The sequence below is a fragment of the Saccopteryx bilineata genome, chromosome 5 (assembly GCF_036850765.1).
Source record: "Saccopteryx bilineata isolate mSacBil1 chromosome 5, mSacBil1_pri_phased_curated, whole genome shotgun sequence".
Taxonomy (NCBI): Eukaryota; Metazoa; Chordata; class Mammalia; order Chiroptera; family Emballonuridae; genus Saccopteryx; species Saccopteryx bilineata.
The window spans coordinates 56,486,889-56,510,455 of NC_089494.1; the positions used below are offsets into that span (position 1 = coordinate 56,486,889).

The 23,567-nt window shown below is 39.4% G+C and overlaps 1 protein-coding gene across 7 annotated transcripts in view; it reads left to right on the forward strand.

Moving 5' to 3' along the window:
• ZNF385B (zinc finger protein 385B) overlaps positions 1-23,567 on the forward strand; it is a 452,357-nt gene that overhangs the window by 324,665 nt on the left and 104,125 nt on the right. The window contains exon 1 of one of the 7 annotated variants that reach the window (XM_066233197.1): positions 6,810-6,977. The exons of the other annotated variants lie outside the window; for them this stretch is intronic. Within the exon in view, the coding sequence (XP_066089294.1) occupies positions 6,959-6,977 (19 nt within the window). The 5' untranslated portion in view covers positions 6,810-6,958. Of the gene's footprint in view, positions 1-6,809; positions 6,978-23,567 lie in introns of those variants that run through there. 7 annotated transcript variants of the gene reach the window in all.

Sequence of the window (23,567 nt, forward strand, 5' to 3'; positions counted from 1 at the left end):
AATTCACTTGTGAAGCCATCTGCCCCAGGACTTTTTTTGAGGAGGGAGTTTTTTCATAACTGTTTCAATCTCACTTGTTTTAATTGGTCTGTTTAGGTTTTCTGATTCTTTCAGATTAAATTTTGGAAGATTATATGATTCAAGGAATTTCTCCATTTCATCTAGGTTGTCTAGTTTTTAGGCATACAGTTCTTCATAGTGTTTTCTTACAATATTTTGTATTTCTGTTGTGTCAGTTATTTCTCCACTCTCATTTCTAATTTTATTTATTTGAGTCCTCTCTCTTTTTTTCTTGGTGAGTCTGGTTAAAGGTTCATCGATCTTGTTTATACCTTTTCAAAGAACCAGCTCCTGGTGTCATTGATTCCCTGTATTGTTTCTTTATCCTCTATGTCATTTATTTCTGCTTTGATCTTTATTATTTATTTCTTTCTACTAGCTCTGGGCTTTACCTGCTGTTCTTTTTCTAGTTCTTTTAGATGCAGGGTTAAGTTTTTTATTTGAGCTTTTTCTAGCTTCTTGAGGTATGCCTGTAATGCTATGAACTTTCCTCTCGGGACTGCTTTTGCTGTGTCTCATAAATTTTAAGTTGATATATACTCGTTATCATTTGTTTCTAGGAATTTTGTTATTTCTTCTTTGATCTTATTGTTAACCCATTCATTATTTAATAACATGCTATTTGGTATCCAAGTGTTTGAGTATTTTTAGTTTTTCTGTTGTGGTTGATTTCTAGTTTCATGCCATTGTGATCAGAGAAAGTGCTCGATATGATTTCAATCTTCTTAAATTTGTTGAGACAGCTTTTGTGCCCTAACATGTGGTCTATCTTAGAGAATGTACTGTGAGCACTTGAAAAGAATGTATATTCTGCTGCTTTAGGATGAAAGGTTCTGAATATATCTATTAAATCAAGTTGATCTAGTATATCTGCTGTTTCTTTGTTAATTTTCTTTCTTGAGGATCTATCTAGTGATGTTAGTGGGGTATTGAAATCTCCTACTATTATAGTATTGCTGTTGATCTCTCCCTTTAAATCCATCAAAGTCTGCTTTATATATTTAGGTGCTCCCATATTAGGTGCGTAGATATTTATAACAGTTATATTTCCTGTTGGATTGCTCCCTTTATCATTATGTAGTGACCTTCTTTATCTCTTACTATAGTCTTTGTTTTAAAGTCCATTTTGTTTGATATAAGTATTGCTACCCCAGCTTTTTTTTCATTTCCATTTGCGTGAAATATTTTTTCCATCCTTTTATCTTCAGTCTATGTGCATCTTTTGTTTTAAGGTTTGTCTCTTGTAGACAGCATATGTATTGGTCCATATGTTTTCTTATCCACGCAGCTACCCTATGTATTTTGATCGGATCATTTAATCCATTTACATTTAAGGTTATTATTGGTATGTATTTGTTTATTGCCATTTTATTTAAAACTATATTCCTCTTTTGCTATATTCTTTTTCTCCTTTGATCTGTTTACAACAGGCCCCTTAGCATTTCTTGCAGCCTTGGTTTGGTTGTAGTGAATTCCTTGAGTTTTTTTTTTTTGTTGTTTTTTTTTTGTCTGGAAAGCTTTTTTTTCTTCTTCAATTTTAAATGATAGCTTTGCTGAGTAAAGTAGTCTTGGTTGTAGGCTGGGTGCCCTCTTTACAAATAAATGATGCTGCATTCTGGTGCAGTGCCACAGGAGAAGCGCCCATCTGCTTCTCCACCCCTCCTCCTCTCCTTCCTCTCTGTCTCTCTTTTCCCCTCCCACAGCCAAGGCTCCATTGAAGCAAAGTTGGCCCGGGCACTGGGGATGGCTCTAGGGCCTCTGCCTCAGGTGCTAGAATGGCTCTGGTTGCAGTGCAGCAACGCCCCAGATAGGCAGAGCATCGCCCCTGGTGGGCATTCTGGTGGATCCCGGTTGGGCACATACGGGAGTCTGTCTGACTGCCTCCCTGTTTCCAACTTCAGAAAAAATACAAAAAAAAAAAAAAAAGAGTCCTACTTTAAAAACAGACAATATCTACAGCTTCTATCTTCTACTCTGCCACTCATTAGGTGAGTGACTTTGGCTAAGTAATTTTAAGTTCTCTGGGTCTTGTTTATTCATTCAATAGATATATACTGAACTCCTAATATGATTCAATGAGACATAAAAAATAAAAATAAAATATAAGGTCTACCGGAAAGTTCTGTTCATTTTTGGAATAAAACAAAATACAAATTTTTCTTACCATCAATAAACTTTATTAAATAACATAATTGCCATTATTATTAATGATTTCTTGCCAGCATGAGGGCAATTTGTATATCCCATTTTTGAAAAATGTTTTATCTTTTGATGTGAAAAATTGAACCTGTGCTTGTTTGATATCTTCTTCATTTTTGAATTTTTTGCCCTTCAAAAATCTTTGTTAGGACAAAAACAAGTGATAGTCAGAGGGTGCTAAGTCCAGGGAATATGGTGGATGTGACAGACATGCTTCTGTAGCATTTCTTCCATGTTGAAATTTGTAAAAATTACAGTGGCGTAAATGAACTTTATCAGTAGCCATGGGTACACTATCGCTTTACACATAAGACTAATGTGAATCAACTTTGTTTTAGTTAATTTGCTACATCAGTATGTATGCATTAAGTGATAAAAATAGAGAGGCACACATGCGCCAAATAAACGTGCTTATGTGTCGAAACTTGTTGTGGTAGAAACGGACAGAACTTTCCGGTAGACCTTATAAAAAGCAGTCCCTGTCTTCAAGGAGCTAACAGTTCAAGAGGAGAAATACTTGTAAAAACTAATACACGCAATATAGAGGTTTTGATATTCTAAAGAAATTTGGATAACATACATAGTGGGGGAGGATACTGAAACAGGAGTGATCAGTTCTATCTGGGTTTGGGTGGGAGGGAGAAGACTGACAAAGACTTGATAGAGAAGATACTCTAGCTAAATTTGAATATCATTGTCTAAATGAACAGGGAGTGGAAGGTGTCAGAGTATCAACCTGTAGGAGTTAAGTCAGCCCAAAGCCTCAGGACTTAGAGGTCATCTATGGCTGTAAAATAAGTCTGAGATGAAATATGTAATGGATATTTCATAGTTGGTTGGAACAAATAGAAAAGGCTTTGTGTGACATAAGGGTTCTGGATTTTGTGAGAAGCTTGCTATAGTTTCAAGCAGAACCTATGAACTGTTAATATATGTGTTCTAGAAAAATCACTCTGGGCCCTGGCTGGTTGGCTCAGTGGTAGAGTTTTGGCCTGGTATGTGTAAGTCCTAGGTTCAATTTCTTGTCAGGGCACATGGGACAAGCAATCATCTGCTTCTCCACCTTCTCTTTTCTCTCTTGCTCTCTCTCTCTCTTCTCTTCCCACAGCTATGGCTCATTTGACCAAGTTGGCCCTGGCCGATGAAAATGGCACTGTGGCCTTGCCTCACTTGCTAAAATAGCTTACTTAGTTGCCAAGCAACAGAGCAACAGCCCCAGATGGCCGGAGCATCACCCTAGAGGTGGCTTGCTGGGTAGATCCTGGTTGGGGCACATGCAGGAGTCCATCTCTCTGCCTACCCACCTCTCACTTTTAAAAAATCACTTTAAAAGAGTATGGCAAAGACTTGGAGAGGGCAGAGATTAGAAGCAAGGAAGCCAGTGGGAGTTTATTACAGAACCACATGGGAGAAGTGGTAGAGGGGTGATAGCAGTAGCTACAGAGTGAAGGGGAAAGTACTATAAGATATGAGACCTATTTTTTCTTGCATATACAGTGTTGAATAATATACAGTTCCTTTCTCCAAAAACTTACAGTTTAGTGAGAGAAACAAAAATAAATAAATAAGAATATGTAATTATAACAGAATAGGGTTTCTCAACCTCAGCACTAACTACATTTTATACTGGATGATTCTTTGTTGTGTGGTACTGTACACTGTAAAATATTTATCAGCATCTCGAACCTCTACTCACTAGATGGCAGTACCTCCCAATACTTTGTTACAAGCATATAGTAGATACTCAGTAAATATGAATGTATAAGTACGTGGATAGAGTGATGGATGGTTTGAATGGTTTCCCATTCTAGCCCAGAGAGAAAAACTATAGTTATTTCTGAAAGTAATAAGTTCTGAGGTTGTATACAAAAATATCCCATTGCCGCTTCTACTGTTCGATGTGCTGATTGTAGAGAAGACTCAAACTATGTACGTATATTTCCATTTTATTTCATATTTAAATATATATAATGTATTATTTATTTAAATATTGTCCTAGATTTCTTGTTGAGTGAGGTATAACGGTGTATGTTTTTGCATCCATTGCTAGTGATCAACATAGGTCTGGGTACCTATTACAAGCAAGTCCATTTATCATGTTGTGATGGGAAAACAGGGTTTGGTTTAGATTCTTGTTTCAATACTAAGCTGTATTAACCTAAGCAAAAATGAAGTAAGACAGTCAGAGAAAGACAAGTACCTTATGATTTCACTTATATGTAGAATCTAATGAACAAAGTATACTAACAAGCAAAATAGAGACGGTCATAGATGCAGAGAACAGACTGGCACCAGTCAGAGGGGAGGGGGCTTGGGTGGCTGAGTGGAAAAGGTGAAGGGATTCAGCAAAGAAAAAACCTCATATACACAGATGAGAGTATGGTGATTACCAGAGAAAAGGTGGGGGCTGAGGAGTGGTATAGGAAGGAAAAGGGATGATACATGGTGATGGAAGGAGACTTGATTTGGGGTGGTGAACACACAATATACCATAATATATAGATGATGTATTGTTGAGCTGTACACCTGAAACCTATATAACTTTATTAACCAATGTCACCATAATATGTTTAATAAAAAGAAAAACTATTAATTTTAAAAATCACATTACTTACTGAGTGGGCATCGAAACAATAACATTCCAGTGGTTATAAACACACCCAGTGCCTATATGCTTCCAAAATCCCATTCTCCAATAAGCAGAACTAGGACTCTTGGAAGGTCAGTGTTAACATCAACAGTGATAAGTCATTAGTATCACCTATCCCTTGGTATGAAGTGATGAAAAGGGAGTTTGACCGTTGTAGTATTCTTTCCAAAAACTCGTAACTCCAGTTTAAATATGAAAAGAGCATTTTAAAATTCTGTTGAAGGATATTTATAAAATATCTGACCAGTGCCTGACCTGTGGTGGTGCAGTGGATTAAACGTCGACCTGGAATGCTGAGGTTGCTTGTTCAAAACCCTGGGCCTGCCCGATCAAGGCACATATGGGAGTTGATGCTTCCTGCTTCTCCCCCCTTCTCTCTCTCTCTCTCTCTCTCTTCTCTAAAATGAATGAATGAATGAATGAATGAATGAATGAATGAATGAATGAATAAATAAATAAATAAATGAAAATATCTGACCAATATCCCCTAAACTTGTCATGGTCATGATAGAGAAGGAATGACTAAGAAACTGTCACAAACTAAAGGAGACAAAAGAAGCTGAGTAAATGTAATGTGGTATTCTGGGGTTGGGTTCCTGGAGTAAGGAAGGACCTTAGTGAAATCTGAATAAAGTCTGGAATTTAGTTAATAGAAATGTACTAATAGATTTCATAATTTTGACAAATTGCCATGGTAATATAAGATGTTAACATTAGAGGACGTTGGGTGAGGAGTATGTGGAAACTCTCTGTATTATCTTTGTAATTTTTCTGTAAAGTTATTTTAAGAAAGTTTATTCTAAAAATAAAAATTATTGGCAGACACTGAAAGCCTGTTATGTACACTTGTGTAGGGCATTATTTACGGTAGACGCATCTGAGTATAATCCCAGGGCATGCCGAGACTTCGTCTTGTTTGTTTCCTGCTGTTTCCCCAATAGCTAAAGAAGTACCTGGAAGAAAGCAGGCACTTAGTAAATAATTGTCAAATATTTAGAAGGTGCATATGTTGCCTTCTAAAAACAAATTTATGTGTCAACCTGAGGATAATACTAAGGAAGAAAATGTATACCAAAAACCCCTCTGGTCTGTTTCTGAGTTTTTGTGGTTTTATAGTACATTATTTTGTAAATTGTAAAGGCATTCTGACTAGCCCTTCATTTCACAGTTTAGGAGAATTAGCATACTTTTTCTCCATAATTGTCCTAATGGAACATTTTATGAGGATAGATCCTGGAGGAGTTGGTAACTTAATGTCAGGCACTCTGTTAGAAAAATAGTGGTTTGTAGCACTGATTCTAATTCAAAGAAGCTAAAGCCATTTGTAATCCTATGAGATTAATAGATCAGGGATTAGAACACTGCATGATACTAATTTTCTATAAATTAGTAATTTTCTCTCTATTAGTATAAAAAAAGATCTAAAGGGAAAGGCACTTGATTAAAATCCCAGCCTCATCACTTACTACCTATGTGATTTTAAGGAAATGCTTTAATCTAAATCTCAATTCTATAGTAAAAGGTACATGTACAGTCCCTCTATTAATGAAAATATAGGCGAGTTTACTGTATCAAGAGCTCAAGGATATAGTGGCTTTCACAAAACAGCGGCTTGTTTCTGCCTCATTGAATAATCTAGGAATGGTATAACAGCTTCTGGGGAGTCCAGGCTACTCTATCTTGTTGCTTAGCCACCTCTGGTCTGTATTTCTTCTTTTCCATGCTCAACTACCCACCACTTTCACAGGGCAGCTCACAGGAAGAAGGAAGTCTACATAAAGCACATCTTTCCTTCTAAGGCACAACAGGAAAGTTATCACTTCCATTCGTTCATATCTCATTGGCCAGGACCTAGTCTTGTGGCTCCAGCTAGTTGCAAGGGGAGCTGGGAAATGTTTTCTTTAGCTGGGAAGCAATTTGCTAAACTAATACTTCTGGTATCATGGAGATTGATGAGAAAACTAGCCACGCCTGCCATAAGCACCTTGAGCAGTGCCTCACATGGAGTAAATGCTCCCCAAATGATGTTCTCTTTAAATCATCTGGAAAATGGTTGGCATGAAAGAAGGTAAGTGGAATCATTTTATCAACTATGACATTTGTATTAGTCAGAATTTAGGATTAGACCTTCTCGGGAAGTTATATTTGCATTGGAAAACTCGCTTATCTTCCTGTAAATTAAGACCCAACTCCCAGGAAGTAAGGTAAATAGGCTGCAGGAGTAATAGTTCCTAAAGTGTACTTGTGTAATAGCTGTAACTAGCTTCTCTTCTAGCTCAGGGAACTTTGGTAGATTAATTTAGAAGAAACTGTGCTCGGTTGAAAAAGGAGAAGATATAAAGTGAACTATGTTACTTAATTTAATACAGAAATTCTTGTGTTTGCTCAGTTGTAATTTTAGTAATCACATTTTCTGCTGTCTTATTTTTGTGTGGATTCAGTATCAAGCCTTTAGCAGTAATTTATACTTACAGATGTGGGACTTCATTATTAGGAACTCCTTTCATTTTTCTCCTGGTTTAGTTTGATTGTTTTCCTGAGGATATTTACTGTAACCTGCTGAGCTTGGACAGTTTTGTTCTAAGCAAAGCAGTTTCTACTAAGCCTGATTTATGCTGAGCTTGCCTAGGACATTCTTACATTCATGGGCCCTTACTGCAGGTTGTCAGCCCTCCTGTGATCTATGAGATCACTCTGCTGACAGCTGGACGGAGCTCAGGTAGCCCTGATCTTTGAGCAACATGAAGAGTGAGCATGATACTGGTTGTATTAGTCAGCTTGGGCTACCGGAACAAAATGCCATACACCAGGTCACTTAAAAAAACAGGCATTTTTTTCTCACAGTTCTGGAGACTGGTAGGTCCAAGATCAAAGTTTTCGCCAATTCAATTTCTCGTAAGCATTCTCTTCCTGGCTTGCAGTTAGTTTTGCTTTTTCTCTGTTCCCTTATATGGTAGAGAAAGATCCCTCTAGTATCTCTTTCTCTTCTTATAAAGGCATTGGCTTTATCGATTAGCCCCTGACCCGTTATGACCTCTTTAGCTATCATCTCCTCCTAGTCTCTATCTCCAACTACAGTCACATTGAGGGTTAGGACTTCAAGATATGAATTCTGGAAAATCCCAGTATTCAGTCTTTAACACCAATCTCCCTTTCATGTATCATGGTACCCCCAAAGAGTGAGTGTTTTTTCTAATACTTTTCCTGTGCCATCCTGGGCAACCTACCTAAAACTCCGTATAGTAGAAGAAAAGATTGCTCCAGTGGCTTCCTATTAAAGAAAGTCTCTTTCTCTAATAAGATATTTGGGTTAATGTCTCTGTTCGGCCCTACAAAATGCTTTAGCAGTTAATAAAATGTTAACATATTACAATATAATAAAATGATAGGTGTAGAGAACTCTACAGTTTTCTTATTTACATTGTGTCTTGAATCCTCATGGTAACTCTATGAGAATAGTTAGGATATTTTATTAGCTCTATTTTATATATTGGAAAATTGAAATCTGAAAAGTTCAGTGGTTTTCCTAAGGTCTCAGGGCTAATAATTGACTGACACTGAGACTCCATTCCAGATTTTCTCATTTCTAATGCACAGTAGACAAATATAAGCTGGAATTTGACTCTGTAATCACCAAAGTGCAGTTTCAGTCCAAGTTCTGTCACTTATTAACAGTAAGTGGGCAAGTTACTTAACTCACTGAAATTCCTCAACCTTCTCTGTGACATGGAAATAATGGAGTCCACCTTATGGGATTCTAATGAAAATTAAATTATATAATGCATATAAATCACTTAGTATAGCACTGCTGCTTGAAAATTGTTCAAAATTGTTGTTCTTCTTTTTAGGCACATATCAAGTCATATTGCATTTCATTTAACTCTGAAACCAAATTTATACATTTTACTGGACTTAATAAAATATTATTCTAGTTATGAAAACTATTGGCTTATTTTTTTAAAACTTTAAAAGTTATGTGTTAAAATTTATAATACAAATTTTACTGAGATATGAATTTTTTAACTGTCAACTCAACACCTGTCTCTGTGTTTTATTTTTCTTGCTTGATCAAGTAACAGATTAAAACAGTTAGCAACTAACTAGCAGGTATTTTAAACTCTTCCAGTTATAATTTAAGCATGCCAGTGGGATTTTTTTTTAGTTATTTGGCTTTGGTTTGAGGTCACTTAGTATTTATTAATAAAGAACACTGAGTGTTGAATTCTTACTTTTCATTTTATACCAATAAGCCAATAATAGCCAACATATGATAATAATTATAATCAAAGAAATTAAGGAAGCAAAGATTTAGCTGCTTAAAAATTGCTATACAGAAAAATCAAATTATTTGTGGTTGTTCTTCTCCATATTATCTTCATTTAAATACATATTTTTCTATTTGTGGGACTCTACAAGCCTAAAATCAGTCATTGTCACATAAGCTTATGTCATTAATAATGACAGGGAGGTACTGTCTTACCTAATGTGCCCAGATTTGTCAGTTAATTTAATGTGTATGTCAGGGTAAAATAAACCCATACCTTAATTTATTTTGCACATCAGTCCTGATTCTAATATAGAATAGGTAATTAGGTAATTGCATACATTTCTAGATTTAATATGTGTGCTGTGAGTTTGTGGGTGTATGAGTAAGGGAATGTTCTTATTCAGAGAATAGTTCTAGCTAAAGTTTTATGTAGGAGGTCAGATAAGCTTTTCATACATAGAAGAAACTACACCAAACCAGCAGTCTATTAACAATGCTAATGGAGTTACCTTTGATTTGTGATCAGCTGAGCAAACAGTGAAGGGCCAGTGTGACTTTCCGGCTTCAGGAACAGAGCCTAATGACTTTGCCAGGCTAAAGAAATGCTTCCCATTAGGTTCACTGGTTGGCCAATTCTGAATATCTTGACTGGGAATGAATAATATCGATGATTTGAGTTGATCCTAAATGGTTCTCAGTATCTGGAAGGGCAACTGTCAATACATAGATGAGTAAGGTGGATAGTAACATAAAACTGTTTTCTTTCTATGCCTCACAGATGGTCTCAGAGTAACTGTACACCTATTAGGCACCACCCACACCCTCTGATGGTTTTGACTTTAGAAGGAAAAATGAATATACCTACTGCATCACTCTGTTTTTGTGTATTATTGTTATAGTTTTGATATATGGTTTAAATTGTGGTATGTACTCAGAAAGGAGAGTTACACATTAACTTGTATATAACTCACTCATTGCTCTTGTCACATATGCTTGTTTCATTTTCCCTACTAGCTTTTTGAGAGGGGGGACATGTCTTACTCGGGATGAACACAGGACCTGGCCATAGCAGATGCTTACTAAGTATTTCAGTGAATGGATAAGTGGATCTGAGCTTATGACTGGATATCTACAGTACTTACATGGGCAACACACATAAATATAAGCATGATATGAAGAATCTCTCAGTGTGTGTATGGATGTGTACATGCATATATCTCATATTCAGAATACTATAGTTAAGGAAAGTAAATACTGTCTAAGGCAGTGGCTCTCAACCTTTCTAATGCCGTGACCCCGCAATACAGTTCCTCATGTTGCGGTGACCCCAAACCAAAAAATAATTTTGGTGGCTTCTTCATAACTGTAATTTTGCCACAGTTATGATTCGGAATGTAAATACCTGATATGCATTATGTATTTTCCGATGGCTTTAAGCGACCCCACCGGGGTTGTGACCCACAGGTTGAGAACCGCTGGTCTAAGGTGTCTAGCCAACACTCATACTGTATAAATATGTAATTAAATAATGAGTTATTGCAGAAACAGAAAAAATAATTAAACTTAATTTTTAATGTGGAAAATGGACACATGTCAGGTTAAAAACATTATGAGCATTAAATATATCATGGCAAGAAAACTTACATGAATTAAACACATTCACATTTATTACTACCAGTTATGTGGGGTTTTTTTTTATTTATTTTTATTTTTTACAGAGACAGAGAGAGAGTCAGAGAGAGGGATAGACAGGGACAGACAGATGGGAACAGAGAGATGAGAAGCATCAATCATTAGTTTTTCATTGCGCATTGCAACACCTTAGTTGTTCATTGATTGCTTTCTCATATATGCCTTGACAGCGGTCCTTAAGCAGACCGAGTAACCCCTTGCTGGAGCCAGCAACCTTGGGTCCAAGCTGGTGGGCTTTTTGCTCAAACCAGATGAGCCCACGCTCAAGCTGGCAACCTCAGGGTCTCGAACCTGGATCCTCTGCATCCCAGTCCGACGCTCTATCCACTGTGCCACCGCCTGGTCAGGCAATGTGGGGTTTTGATTAAAAAAAAAAAACAAAAAACCTAAGACAGACTGTCAGTACTAAGTATAACACAATTATTTTATTCATTGTTTTCCTTACTGTGAACATAACTAGTTTTCATCTTAGTAATTTACTAAAAATACTGAAACATAATTATCCAAACTTTAGTTAAAAAGCAATTATAGTTTTTTTTTAACTAAGAATAAGAGGTTATATAGTTTACAAGATTTTAATAAACTCTTAAATTAACCTGATTTTTCCCCAAGATTAGTAGTTATAAAAGAGCACAGGTTCACTTCCCATATTTTCTACTAGAAATATACTGACACACACAGTTTCTATTTAAAGTAGATACCGGCTGTATATAATTAAAGAATTACAATAATAGGTCTTACACATGGAAAGGAGCTATATTCATGTATACTTTTTGGCTTATGTTATTAGAGAAAATTTAGTTTCACTGTGAAATTCTGTATCTGATATTTAATCAACTTTATATTATCTACATTAATTAAAACTAGAAGTAACTTAAAATGAAAAAAAAATTATTTCAATATCTCATCCAGAGAGGTAGTTTTGCCTTACCCCCCACTAATCTTGGCATTGATCAACAACAGTCCTTCAATCCAACTGGCCCTGGATAGCCAGCCTCTTTTCCCCCTATTGTCTCATGTATTAGTCTTCAGGCTTTGAAGAAGTCTTAGTTTTTACTGTAGTAGCCTGATGGTATGGAGCTTTTCCTCCAGGCCAGAATTATCCATATGCAGGTAATGATTACTTTCTACTACCTCAGTACATTTTCACATCCAGCTTTTTCCTGGATTTCTTATATTCCATAGAAGAATGCTTGAAGCCATCTGTTAAAAGAGCTTTTTTTCAGTCTCCCTGCTCCAGCAAAAAAGCCAGCCTTTATCACAACACATATATTAATACCTTGATCAGGAAAGCAAACATAATAGTGTAGCAGAGATTACTGGTACAAGACAGTCAAGTCAGTTGGATTTAGTCTATACTGGTTGAATTTCCCAAAATTTTAAAGCCCATTGTTGAAATAGGATTAAAGTTGCAAGCCAAGCACCTCCTTCCCCCTGCCATCTTCCCCAAATTATAATTCTCTGTGACAGCGACACCTCCTTGCCACCAACTTTTTCTAATCATGATAGAAAATATGAGTCATTACTTTGAATTTGGTAGTTGTAAAATAAGTATTTGTCTAGAATTAGTGTACCTAAAATGATTATACAACCAAACACAGAAAACACAACACAGTGTGGTGTAGTTATGGAATGTAGGCATAATAGGAACACAACAGAGGGATACTTCACACAGCCTGACTTGGTCAGAGGGAGATTTCCTGACTTAAAGAATAGATAGCAACAGGCAGATGAGAGTGGGGCAGGCAGGAGAGCAAAGCGTCAGTGGGACAACATCACAGAGGTGAGAAATAACATGACGCGTCCAGGAAATTGAAGACAGCTATGTGTTGCTGATACAATGTTTGGGATGGGATGGTGAGAGATGAAGCTTAGAGGACAGGGGTCTCATTGTGGAGGAGCATATAAGCCACCTTAGTGTAAATCACATGGTGAAAACAAAGCTCACGGGCCTGGAAACAAACCCTGTTGGCTTGTTTGTGCCACATTCCCAATACTGTGTTGGTCTAAGAGGTCTTGGATCTCAGCAGATATTTGTTGACTAGATGACAAAAAAAAAAAAAAAAAAAGCTTTTTCAGCCAAAGAGTCATATGGTTCAATTTGAATTTTTGATATATTGGTCTGGCCACAGCCTGAAAGATGGATCTAAAGAAAATCAAGTTGGAGTGCAGGAGCCAGTACTAATGGGAAGAGATGAGGGTCTGAACGAAGACAGTGGTCAGTCTCAGGATGAATTTGAGACAGGTGTAGGATTGAATCTCTAGGGCCTGGTGGTTGTGCACCTGTGAAAAGAAAGGGAAGGCAGGAGTCACGTGCTGTGGCAGAGTTGCCATCTTTTACCTTAAGGAATACAAGAGAGGGGTTGTTCAAGGTAACGATCAAGTGCAAGTTTTTCAGCAAATGTATTGGAATTTAAATATTTCAACTTTTATTTTAAAAATGAACCCATGAAGAAACTCTTACAGATTTTCAATGAAAATCTGGTGGCACTTTATATTTTTAAAATATACCTTGGGTCCCTGGCCGGTTGGCTCAGTGAATAGAGCGTCAGCCTGGTGTGTAGACATATCTGGTTCAATCCTGGTCAGGGCACACATGAGAAGCTTCCATCTGCTTCTCCACCTCTCCCTCTTCCCCTTCTCTCTCCCTTCCCCTCCCACAGCCAGTGGCTTGATTGGTTCGAGTGTGACCTCAGGTGCTGAGGAGGGCTCAGTTGATTTTGAACAATGACCCCAGACAGGGATTGCTGGGTGGATCCCAATCAGGACCCATGCAGGAGGGAGTCTATCTCTCTCTCTCCCCTTCTCTCTCTCTCTCTCTCTCTCTCTCTCTCTCTCTCACACACACACACACACACACACACTTTAATTTGAATGATATCCAGATATTTGGGCATAACTTATTATCACTTCTTCACACAGAAATTTTGGTAGCAGAACAAATGTTCTCTTTTCCCTGGTATGCTTCCCTGTGGTCTAGCTTTCTGCAGTGAAGGAAGGGGCATACTTAGCTACCACATGGAGCCTTCTGGACAAGCGGCCTTTGAAAGTTTCCCCACTTCACACAGGAAAGGAGCAATACTTAGAGGCAAGGAGCATTCCAAATAACAACAGCCTTTCCCCTTCTGTTTCTCAATCTGGTTTCAGCATTTTCTGAGGGGCAAAACAAACCCAGGAGAACAAAGGGCCAACCTTGATTTCAAGTTGTAGTTCAAGTAATGTTAAATTTAGTTTGTACTCAGGTGGTTAAAAGCATTATTGAAATACCTAGTTCTTGTTCACTGGAGATATATAAGAAATGTTGTTAAAATGTTTTCTTTCTTACTTTTTGGCACTGGCATTTCTCTCTGTTAAATATGTCTTTTATCTAAAGATATTTCTTTAGGATGACTAACTTCATTACATCCTATTTCAGAGTAAAATCTCTCAGCCCAAAGACTGATATGTTTATATAGGGGCATCCAGTTTGCACTGCCCAGCGGGTATCTGGACATACAGATCTGACGCGTGGGGCAGAGGCCGGGTCTCTGAGTAGTAGTCATCAGCAGAGTTAGTGCCCAGAGAGGCAGGGACCATCCAAGGAGAGGATGTAGAGGGCCACCAGCAGAGAACCGATGTGGAAACCTGAACAGAACCAGAAGAGGAAGAGAAGGCTTCAAAGAGAGCAACTTGATCATAGAGGCCAAAGGTGGACCCAGAGAGATGGATCTCAGAAGGCAGGGCTAAAAACAGTTCAAGAAGGAAAAGAGGGAAGAGCAGGTGAACCAAAGGGCTCCGCAGTGACTTCCCTTTCATTAACCTGCCTCTCTCATAGTCCTCCATCATTACCCAACTCTTCTGAACTGTGAGTTAAGAAGGTCGTTAACCGTTGTTTCTGTACTTATAATGTTAAGATTTGTGCTATGTGAAGAATGTAATTTCCTCTGTGTGCAAATATGACTTTAAATTAGCTGCTTTTAGCATCACTCCCATCTAGTTTGTTTATAGGCTTTGTGGCTTTTAATGGTCTTTTTCTGTAACTAGCTACAATTAATTTGACAATAGCGAGTGTTTCAATAGTCATTAGTTTTGTGGTTACCCAGCAGATTTTATCATTGTTTACTAAGGGATATTTTTTTAGTCCACTCTGCTCCTTGTTCAGAATAAAATGGATAAATACCTTGCTTAGAACCAAACAGAGATAATTTAAATTCTGCTTCCATGGACTGTCTTTGTTATTTGCACTAAGAGAACTCCTAGCAGCAGTTTTGAGAAGGGTAAACAGAAAAGTTCATTGTATAGTGGTCTGAGTGAGGGCAATGCTGCCTGTCCGGAAATGAGCAGTTCTCATCTATATTTTATCCACAGAAGGGCACAGTTCTGTTTTCCCCCCAAATGGATTGTAGAGTATATTTGCCCCACTATAAAAGCACTTTATGTAGAAGATTCAAATCCCTTAATCTAGGCATGTGTAATACTTCCGTTAAAGTGCCTTAGTTTTGTTAATTTTTTTTTTGCCTTTTCCTCCTGGGGAAAGATTTTGTTATCTATCTTAAAGAGCATTGCAGTAAAAGAGTAACTTTAAAAAAATCATTTCTTAAATTTATTTATTTATTTAGTTTTTTACAGAGAGAGTCAGAGAGAGGGATAGACAGGGACAGACAGACAGGAACAGAGAGATGAGAAGCATCAATCATTAGTTTTTCGTTGCCGTTGTAACACCTTAATTGTTCATTGATTGCTTTCTCATATGTGCCTTGACCGCGGGCCTTCAGCAGACCGAGTAACCCCTTGCTCGAGCCAGTGAGCTTGGGCTCAAGCTGGTGAGCTTTATGCTGAAACCAGATGAGCCCTCGCTCAAGCTGGCGACGTTGGGGTCTCGAACCTGGGTTTTCCACATCCCAGTCTTATGCTCTATCCACTGCACCACCACCCGGTCAGGCAAAAAATCATTTTTTTTTTTGGTTCATAGGAATGCAGGTCGATGTAAAGATAAAATAAAGTGAATCTAATAAGTATTAATACTATATTTTTTATCAAATGAATGTCAGAGCTCATTACAAACCTTATTTTCTATGGCTTTTTAGTAATTTTATTTTTATTTTTCCAAAGTTAGAAGCAGAGAGGCAGACAGACAGACTCCTGAGGGCACCCAACCGAGATCCACCTGGCATGCCCCCTCATCTGGGGCGTTGCTCTGCTGCAACCAGAGCCATTCCAGCGCCTGAGGCAGAGGCCATGGAGCCATCCTCAGCACCCAGGCCAACTGCTCCAGTGGAGCCTTGGCTGCGGGAGGGAAAGAGAGAGACAGAGACAAAGGAGAGGGGAGAGGGTGGAGAAGCAGATGGGCGCTTCTCCTGTGTGCCCTGACCAAAATCAAACCCAGGACTTCCACACACTGGGCCGACGCTCTACCACTGAGCCAACCAGCCAGGGCCAGTAATTAGTTTTGACCCTATTTCTTTTATTTACACACACACACACACACACACACACACACACACACACACACACACACACAAACTGGGACATAAAGAAATTAAGAATTTTATCCAAAGCTACATAGGTATTAGACCTGAGTAACCTTGACATTGCTGATGCAACACGACTTTTTCCTCTTGGCTTATTTGAGACACTGAGAAATCAAATATAATTGTAGAATTCAGACACATTGTCATTTATTGTATAGTCCTGGTAACATTTAAACACTTTAAACAAATGATTAGCTCTTTCAGGGAATGATAAGTAGAGGCCTCGTTCAGGAATTCCCTTTCTCATGGCTCTTACTTGTTCACCTTTCCTCCTGCGGGAGGAAGAGAAGCAGGGCCCAGTGGGAAGAGGAGGCCCCTGTGGCCAGCATGGAGGCCCTGGACTCTGAGACCCAGCATGTGCTATTAAAAAATGAAAACCCGCCCTGGCCTGATAGCTCGGTTGGGTGGAGTGTCATCTCGGAGTGTGGACATTGCCGGTTCGATTCCCTGGTCAGGGCACAAAGAAGAGCAGCTTGGTGTTCCTGTCTCTCTCTCCCTGCCTCTCCTTCTCAAAAAAAGAAAATAAAAAGGTGGAAACCCAGATCCCTGCCTTGGAGAGATGCAGAAGTCAAAGCTCAGAACATAAATTTTCCTTCAAGCTTCCTCCTCCCTCTGTTTCTTCTATGTGATTAATCCCTCCATCTGGGGGCTTTGCTTTAATCCACTGGATGTCAGCCCCATACCTGGTCAGTTGCCATGTCCTATTGAGTTACCTCTTTCATCTGTCTTCTTTTCTCACTGCAGCCTAACCCTTAGTTAGGCTCTCACCTGGATCATTGCAATGTCTCTACTTGGGCTCCTTCGCTCCAGCAGTCTCTGTCCCTCCCTCCCACCCCTTCCCCACCAGCTCCTCTTGTCTACACACATACCCATTCTCCAACCACTGATTTTTCTAACATGAAAGTCTCATCCTGACATAACCTTGTTTAAAATCTGTTTTTGACTCTTCACTACCCTTAGGTTCCTATGAACACATTAATGTGACTTGTAAGACTTGCACTGGGCTGCTCCCAGTGTTACTTGTTCAGGAACACTTCTCATTCGAGAGATATACTTGGGTAGTTACTGAAAGTCTTGGCCATGCTTTCTCTGGCTTCAGGCCTGGCCTCGTATGTAGTTCCCTCTACTTAACACAAGCCTGAAACCAGCTCTTCGTCTTCTCCTACCTCATTCCCTTTTGCCTAGACCTAGGTAAATCCTACTTGGGGTTTTCAGTTTGGGCCTTCCCGGACACCTGTGAAAAGCTATGCTTCCTCACACGCCAGTACAATCCTGTCATCACACTGCCACTCCAGATCCGGGTGAACTCTTCACAAGCCCATTAGCTCTGTGAAGGCAGCACCTGAGACTGTCTCGTCCGTTGGTACATCCGCAGCATCTAAGACAGTGTCGTGGTGAGCCACTGAATGTCAGATGATGTTTGGATGGATAGATGGATAGATTTTATACCAGCTCAGCATTAAAGGTACAGTAAGGAAAACGGGGACCCAAGCAGATATGCAGCCAAACCAAAGGTAGCAAAGGACCGGGAAAGCCAAGAGAGAGAAGCCCTGGGAAGCAGAAAAGCAAGCAGACCTACCCTACCTGCCCTACTATTTATGAATACAAACTCAGGCCCACATGTTTCTATTTTAAGGTTAAGAGCCCTGGCTGGATAGCTCAGTGGGTAGAGCATTGTTCTGAAGCGCAGGAGTTGCCAGTTCGATCCTGGGTCAGGGCACACACAGGAGCAGATTGATGTTCCTGTCTCTCTCTCCCTCACTCCCATCCTCTCTCTCTCTAAAAAAAATAAAAACAAAACAATAAAAAACTAATACAATAAACTTTTAAAGTTAAAAATCAATCTACTCAGTTGATAAAGTATGTTATCCTATTACATTGACAAATATATAATTATAAAATGCCAAGAAGGCCAGGTGTTATTTTAGAATTCTCAGATACCTCAAAGTTCTGTGCAAGAACATAAAATCACAATGTGGCTCCTGTCCCACCCCCGTTTCTTCCCACCCCAGCTCTGTCCTGTAGTACAGGCGTGGGACCCCATGCCTTACCGCCAAGCTCCAGAGACACTTCCTGAAAACAGCCATCCAGAGGCCACTCCCAGGCCCATGCAGTGTTGTCTACCTCAGGGGGACAGGTCTGGAAAAGAGACCTTTGCAGGCCGTGGAAGTGGTCCCAGGGATATTAGGACATTGTAAGGCCAGTGGCCACTGCCATGGCCATACAGGATCCCACTGGATTCGGGCAGATGGTAAAGGAACAGTGGAGCCAGAAAATGGTGGGACATTCTGTTTATTAAAGTCTCGTAATGGCCTGACCAGATAGTAGCGCAGGTGGATAGAGCATCGGACTGGGATGTGGAGGACTCATTTGGAAACCCCAAGGTTGCCAGCTTGAGTGTGGGGCTTATCCAGCTTGAGCACAGGGTTGCTGGCTTGAGCGTTGGGATAATAGATATGACCCCAAGGTCACTGGCTTGAACCCAAGGTCATTGGCTTGAAGCCCAAGGTCACTGGCTTAAGCCCAAGGTCATTGGCTTGAGCCCAAGGTCATTGGCTTGAGCAAGGGGTCACTCACTCTGCTGTAGTCCCCACCCTGGCCAAGGCACATATGAGAAAGCAATCAATAAACAACTAAGGAGACTAAGGAGCCGCAATGAAGAATTGATGCTTCTCATCTCTCTCCCTTCCTGCCTATCTGTGCCTATCTGTTCCTCCCTCTGTCTCTCTCTGTCTCTGTCACAAAAAGATAAATAAATAAAAAATAAAGTCTTACAATGGTGGACGAACAAACAGTCAGGACTCCCAAGCCCCATAGCATTCCGGACTCACCTGGACTCACGGGTCCCCACCAGCCTCAGCACTCCCAGGCTGGGCTGAAATCTCAGGGCTCCCAAGCCCCTCAGCTCTCTCTCTCTCTCTCTCTCTCTCGCTCTCTCTCTGTCTCTCTGTCTCTCTGTCTCTCTCTCTGTCTCTCTCTCTCTCTCTCTCTCTGGACTCTCCAGCAAAACAGGCTGGGGGAGAAACCCTCTTCTCCAGCAAACAATCACCCCTCCCAAGCAGGAAACCAATCTGCAATTTGCAATCTGCCGCCCTGATGGCAAGCACCTGCAGCCTTACATAGACTATACACACAGGGCGCTGCCCCAATACAGGTGAGCAAACCTAAAAAACACTTGTTTACCCCACAGACATGGACACATGGAATCCTAAATACCCAGAACTGGGTACTAGAAGTGGGGGAGCAAGGGAGGATGTAGACTCCATGTGGGACTATTTCCTTGGCCTGCAGACTGGGGAGAGATGGTTGTGTCTAGGGGTGATACTGCAAGCAGGAGATGGCCTGGATTTATTCCAGAATTTATACTCCTGGTATACTCCTAGTATATATCTTTGAGGGTGTAGCATTAGCAACGACTGTCTAATACTATATTTTAAAAAAAAATTCTAATATATGAATAAACTTTAAAGGTTGTAGATACATTTTTCCTAACTAATCTCTTAATTGTTCATACTTTAAGATCATGACCCTGGTCAGTTGGCTCAGTGGATAGACTGTCCTGGCATATGGACATCCTGGGTTCAATTCCTGGTCAGGACACACAAGAGAAGTGACCATCTGCTTCTCTCCCCTTCCCTATCCCTCTTCTCTCCCTCTTCCCCTCCTGCTGCCAGTGGCCCAATTGGTTCGAGCATTGGCCTGGGCACTGAGGACAGCTCAGTTGGTCTGAGCATGTCAGCTTTAGGTGCTAAAAATAGCTCACTTGATTCAAGCATTGGTCCTAGATGGGGATTGCCGGGTAGATCTGGTTGGAGCACATGTGGGAGTCTGTCTCTCTGTCTCCCCTCCTCTTACTTTAAAAAAAAAAAAAAAGATCATGTGATTCTGTTCTATTGTATTCTGGGAAGCAGTTTAAGCTAATGCCTGTGGGCACATTCTTTCAAGTTAGAACACGGTTCTGAGTTGTGAGTTGGTTTGGTTTCTGAATTATCCATTCAGCAGCTGTGGATCCCTGGGCAGGGTGCTTCGACTGCTGAGTGGGTGTAATAAAATCTTCTAGGGTTGTAGCACAAGTACATGAGGTTAAAGTCTTTAAAAGGCTTAGCTCAAGTAAATGCTCCATAGATCACAGTGCTGTCATCATCATCATAATCACTGTCATTATTTTTACAGCTGTCATTGTCTGTAACTATTGCAATGACCTTGGACAAGTCGTGTAACCTCTCAGAACCTCAATTTCTTCATCCATAAAATGAGGTCTTTAAGCAGAGGATAACTAAGGTTCTGTCTACTTAAGAGCTGGGACTTTTGGGGGTTCCTTCTTTTTTAGTTTACTTTAAATCTGTACTTGACCTCCGGGCTACATTGTAAATTGTTAATAAGAGTTAGCTACTATTCATACGATGTCATGGTGTGTTCTATTTTAAGCAAGTCTGCTATTGAAAAATCTGAATCTTTTGTAAAAACTGAAAAACTCTGGTTACAGCTGCAGTTTTTGAAACATGTATTTGCAATACAGACAGATTCATTGTATAGGTTCCTTATTAACTGGCTCTTCTTATACATTAAAAATCAAATTTGATTTACAAAAAGATATTCAGTTTGCTTACAATTTTTCAGAAACATATGCAGAGATTTTTAATCTCTTTGAATCACAGAATCCTTTGAGAAATGATTAAATCTGTTTCCATTCTCCCCCAAATGAGCATTTGTTTGGTGGCCTTGTTTTTGTTTTTCTTTATGCCAGAGATTCTTAAATTAGAATCCATGGACCCTTTTTCTCAAAGAGTTACATGCAGATATCTGCCAGCTTCGTGTTGAGAGCTAATCCTTCCCCTACCCACTGTTTTTGGGTCATCTCATTGGAAGTAGGATGACTTGCAGGAGGACTGTGATGCTATTGTGACACGCGGTGGGCAGCGAGCTCAGGGATGATAGATTCTCTTGACTGGACATGATTCAAAAGTTTTGATCCCCTACGTGCTCCGGTAAAGGTTTGGCTGAAGTCTGTGTAAAAGAGTTGTCAGCTGAAGAGCAGAGAAGTGGCCTGTCAGACTCAGAAAGTCCTGTTTGCCAAGTCTCACATGAGAAAAGTGAAGACAGGCCCCATTTGGAAGAGAAGACCTTCTTTCTGAAAGATTTATTACATTAGGGTCATGTTTCACAATATACTCCATGTTCAGAAGACTCGGCTCCTGCTTGATTCATTCCCATTTCATAAGAAAGCTAATTAATCTCTTTTAAAAGGAAGGAGTAGGTAGGAATAGAAGAAATGAAGGACCTTATGTGAATGACAAAACAACCTGAGTTTTATTATCATTCTCTCTTGGTTTTAAGGCAATATTGAACTTTCTTCATAAACAGCCTGTGTAGAAATCTCTGAGGTTTGCACACTTTAAGATTTTATATATTAAGGTGAGGTCTGAATCCCCATGTTTTAATCTGTCAAACCAGAACATTCTTGGTGAGTTGAGAATAACAGTCAGAAATTCATTTTTTGGTTTCAAGTCATTTTAAGATATGCTATCTTATCACAAACTTCACAGTGTGTCCTAGAAAATCATGCTGTTTTCAAAGTGATATTAAAGGCACAGTGAGATTTCCTTTTTGATTTAGATTTTTCTCGACCTCCCACATATAGAACTGTTTCATAAAGTCACTTGCTGCTAAGCATCTCAGACCTTTATTTGGCAGTAATGAGAAAAACAACTACTTAAAAATGTTTGTAAGTAGAACACGCATATTTAGAAGTAGCTGACATCTGATATGTAGTTTTTCTTATATGCTGTGTATGGTGCAAGAGATTCTGTACAAGGGTAAAGACAGTGCCTTCTATAGCAAGGCAGCATGGCATAATGGTTAATTAAAATGTAGACTCTACAGCCACACAATGTGCATTTGAATCTCAGCTCTGCCACTTACCTGTCTTGTGACCTTGAGGGAAATACTTAATCTTTGTGTGTTCTTTTTCCTCATCTACAAAATACAGATAATAGCAAGTTCCTCCCTTAGTGTGTTAATTTGAAGACTGGATGAGTTAATATATGCATAAAGTACTTAGAACAGTGTTGGCATATAATAAATGTTATATGTTAGCATTGTTATACAGATGAGTAAAGATAACCAATAAAATCTACTTTATCATTAGAAGAGTCAAAAAATAAGTTAGTTTATCCTTAGTTTAGGATAAGGCTTTACACTGAGTTTATTTTTATCCCTGTGTCTTGAGAAGCTCTAACGAGGGTAGCTGTCATTCTTTCTGCTCCCTTCTGTCAAGTCTGCAAAGCAGTGGGGCCCGTAACATCTGTGGGCTGAGGACCCTCATGTACCCTGTAAATGGCAGTGTGCATCAAGTATTTGGTAGATTAAGTAAATGCCATGACTCACACACACTCATTGTACTCTTGCCAAATGCATGTCAGCCCTGCTCTGATAATGAAATACCTTTATTTTAAATGGTACATTATATATAATCAGTGAATACTAAGTGAAGAAAAACATAATAACATGTGAGGTGTCCTTCAAACCATTTAATGTTTGAAAAGTATCTTTATACTTGAAAAAGCTAAGAAAGTATAATCATTCATTCATTCATTCATTTAAAATAGGTGTTGAGTGCCTACCATAGGCCTGACGTTGTTCTAAAAAATGGGAATAGGAGACCTACAGTGTGTCCGTAAAGTCATGGTGCACTTTTGACCAGTCATAGGAAAGCAACAAAAGATGATAGAAATATGAAATCTGCACCAAATAAAAGGAAAACCCTCCCAGTTTCTGTAGGATGATGTGGCAGCATGTGCGTATGCGTAGATGATGACGTAACACCATGTATATACAGCGGAGCAACCCACGGCCATGCCAGTTGAAATGTGGACAGTACAGAGGAAAGTTCAGTGTGTTCTGTGGCTCACTAAATTCGAATCCATGACCAAAGTGCAACGTGAATATCAGTGCATTTATAACAAAGTGCCACCACATAGGAATAACATTACTCGGTGAGATAAGCAGTTGAAGGAAACCGGCAGTTTGGTGGAGAAAGCCCGTTCTGGTAGGCCATCAGTCAGTGACGAGTCAGTAGAGGCTATACAGGATAGCTACCTAAGGAGCCCTAAAAAATCTGTACATGAGCCCACATCGAACTGCACTGAATAGGTATGAAACTGGAAGAGTTTCCCTTTTATTTGGTGCA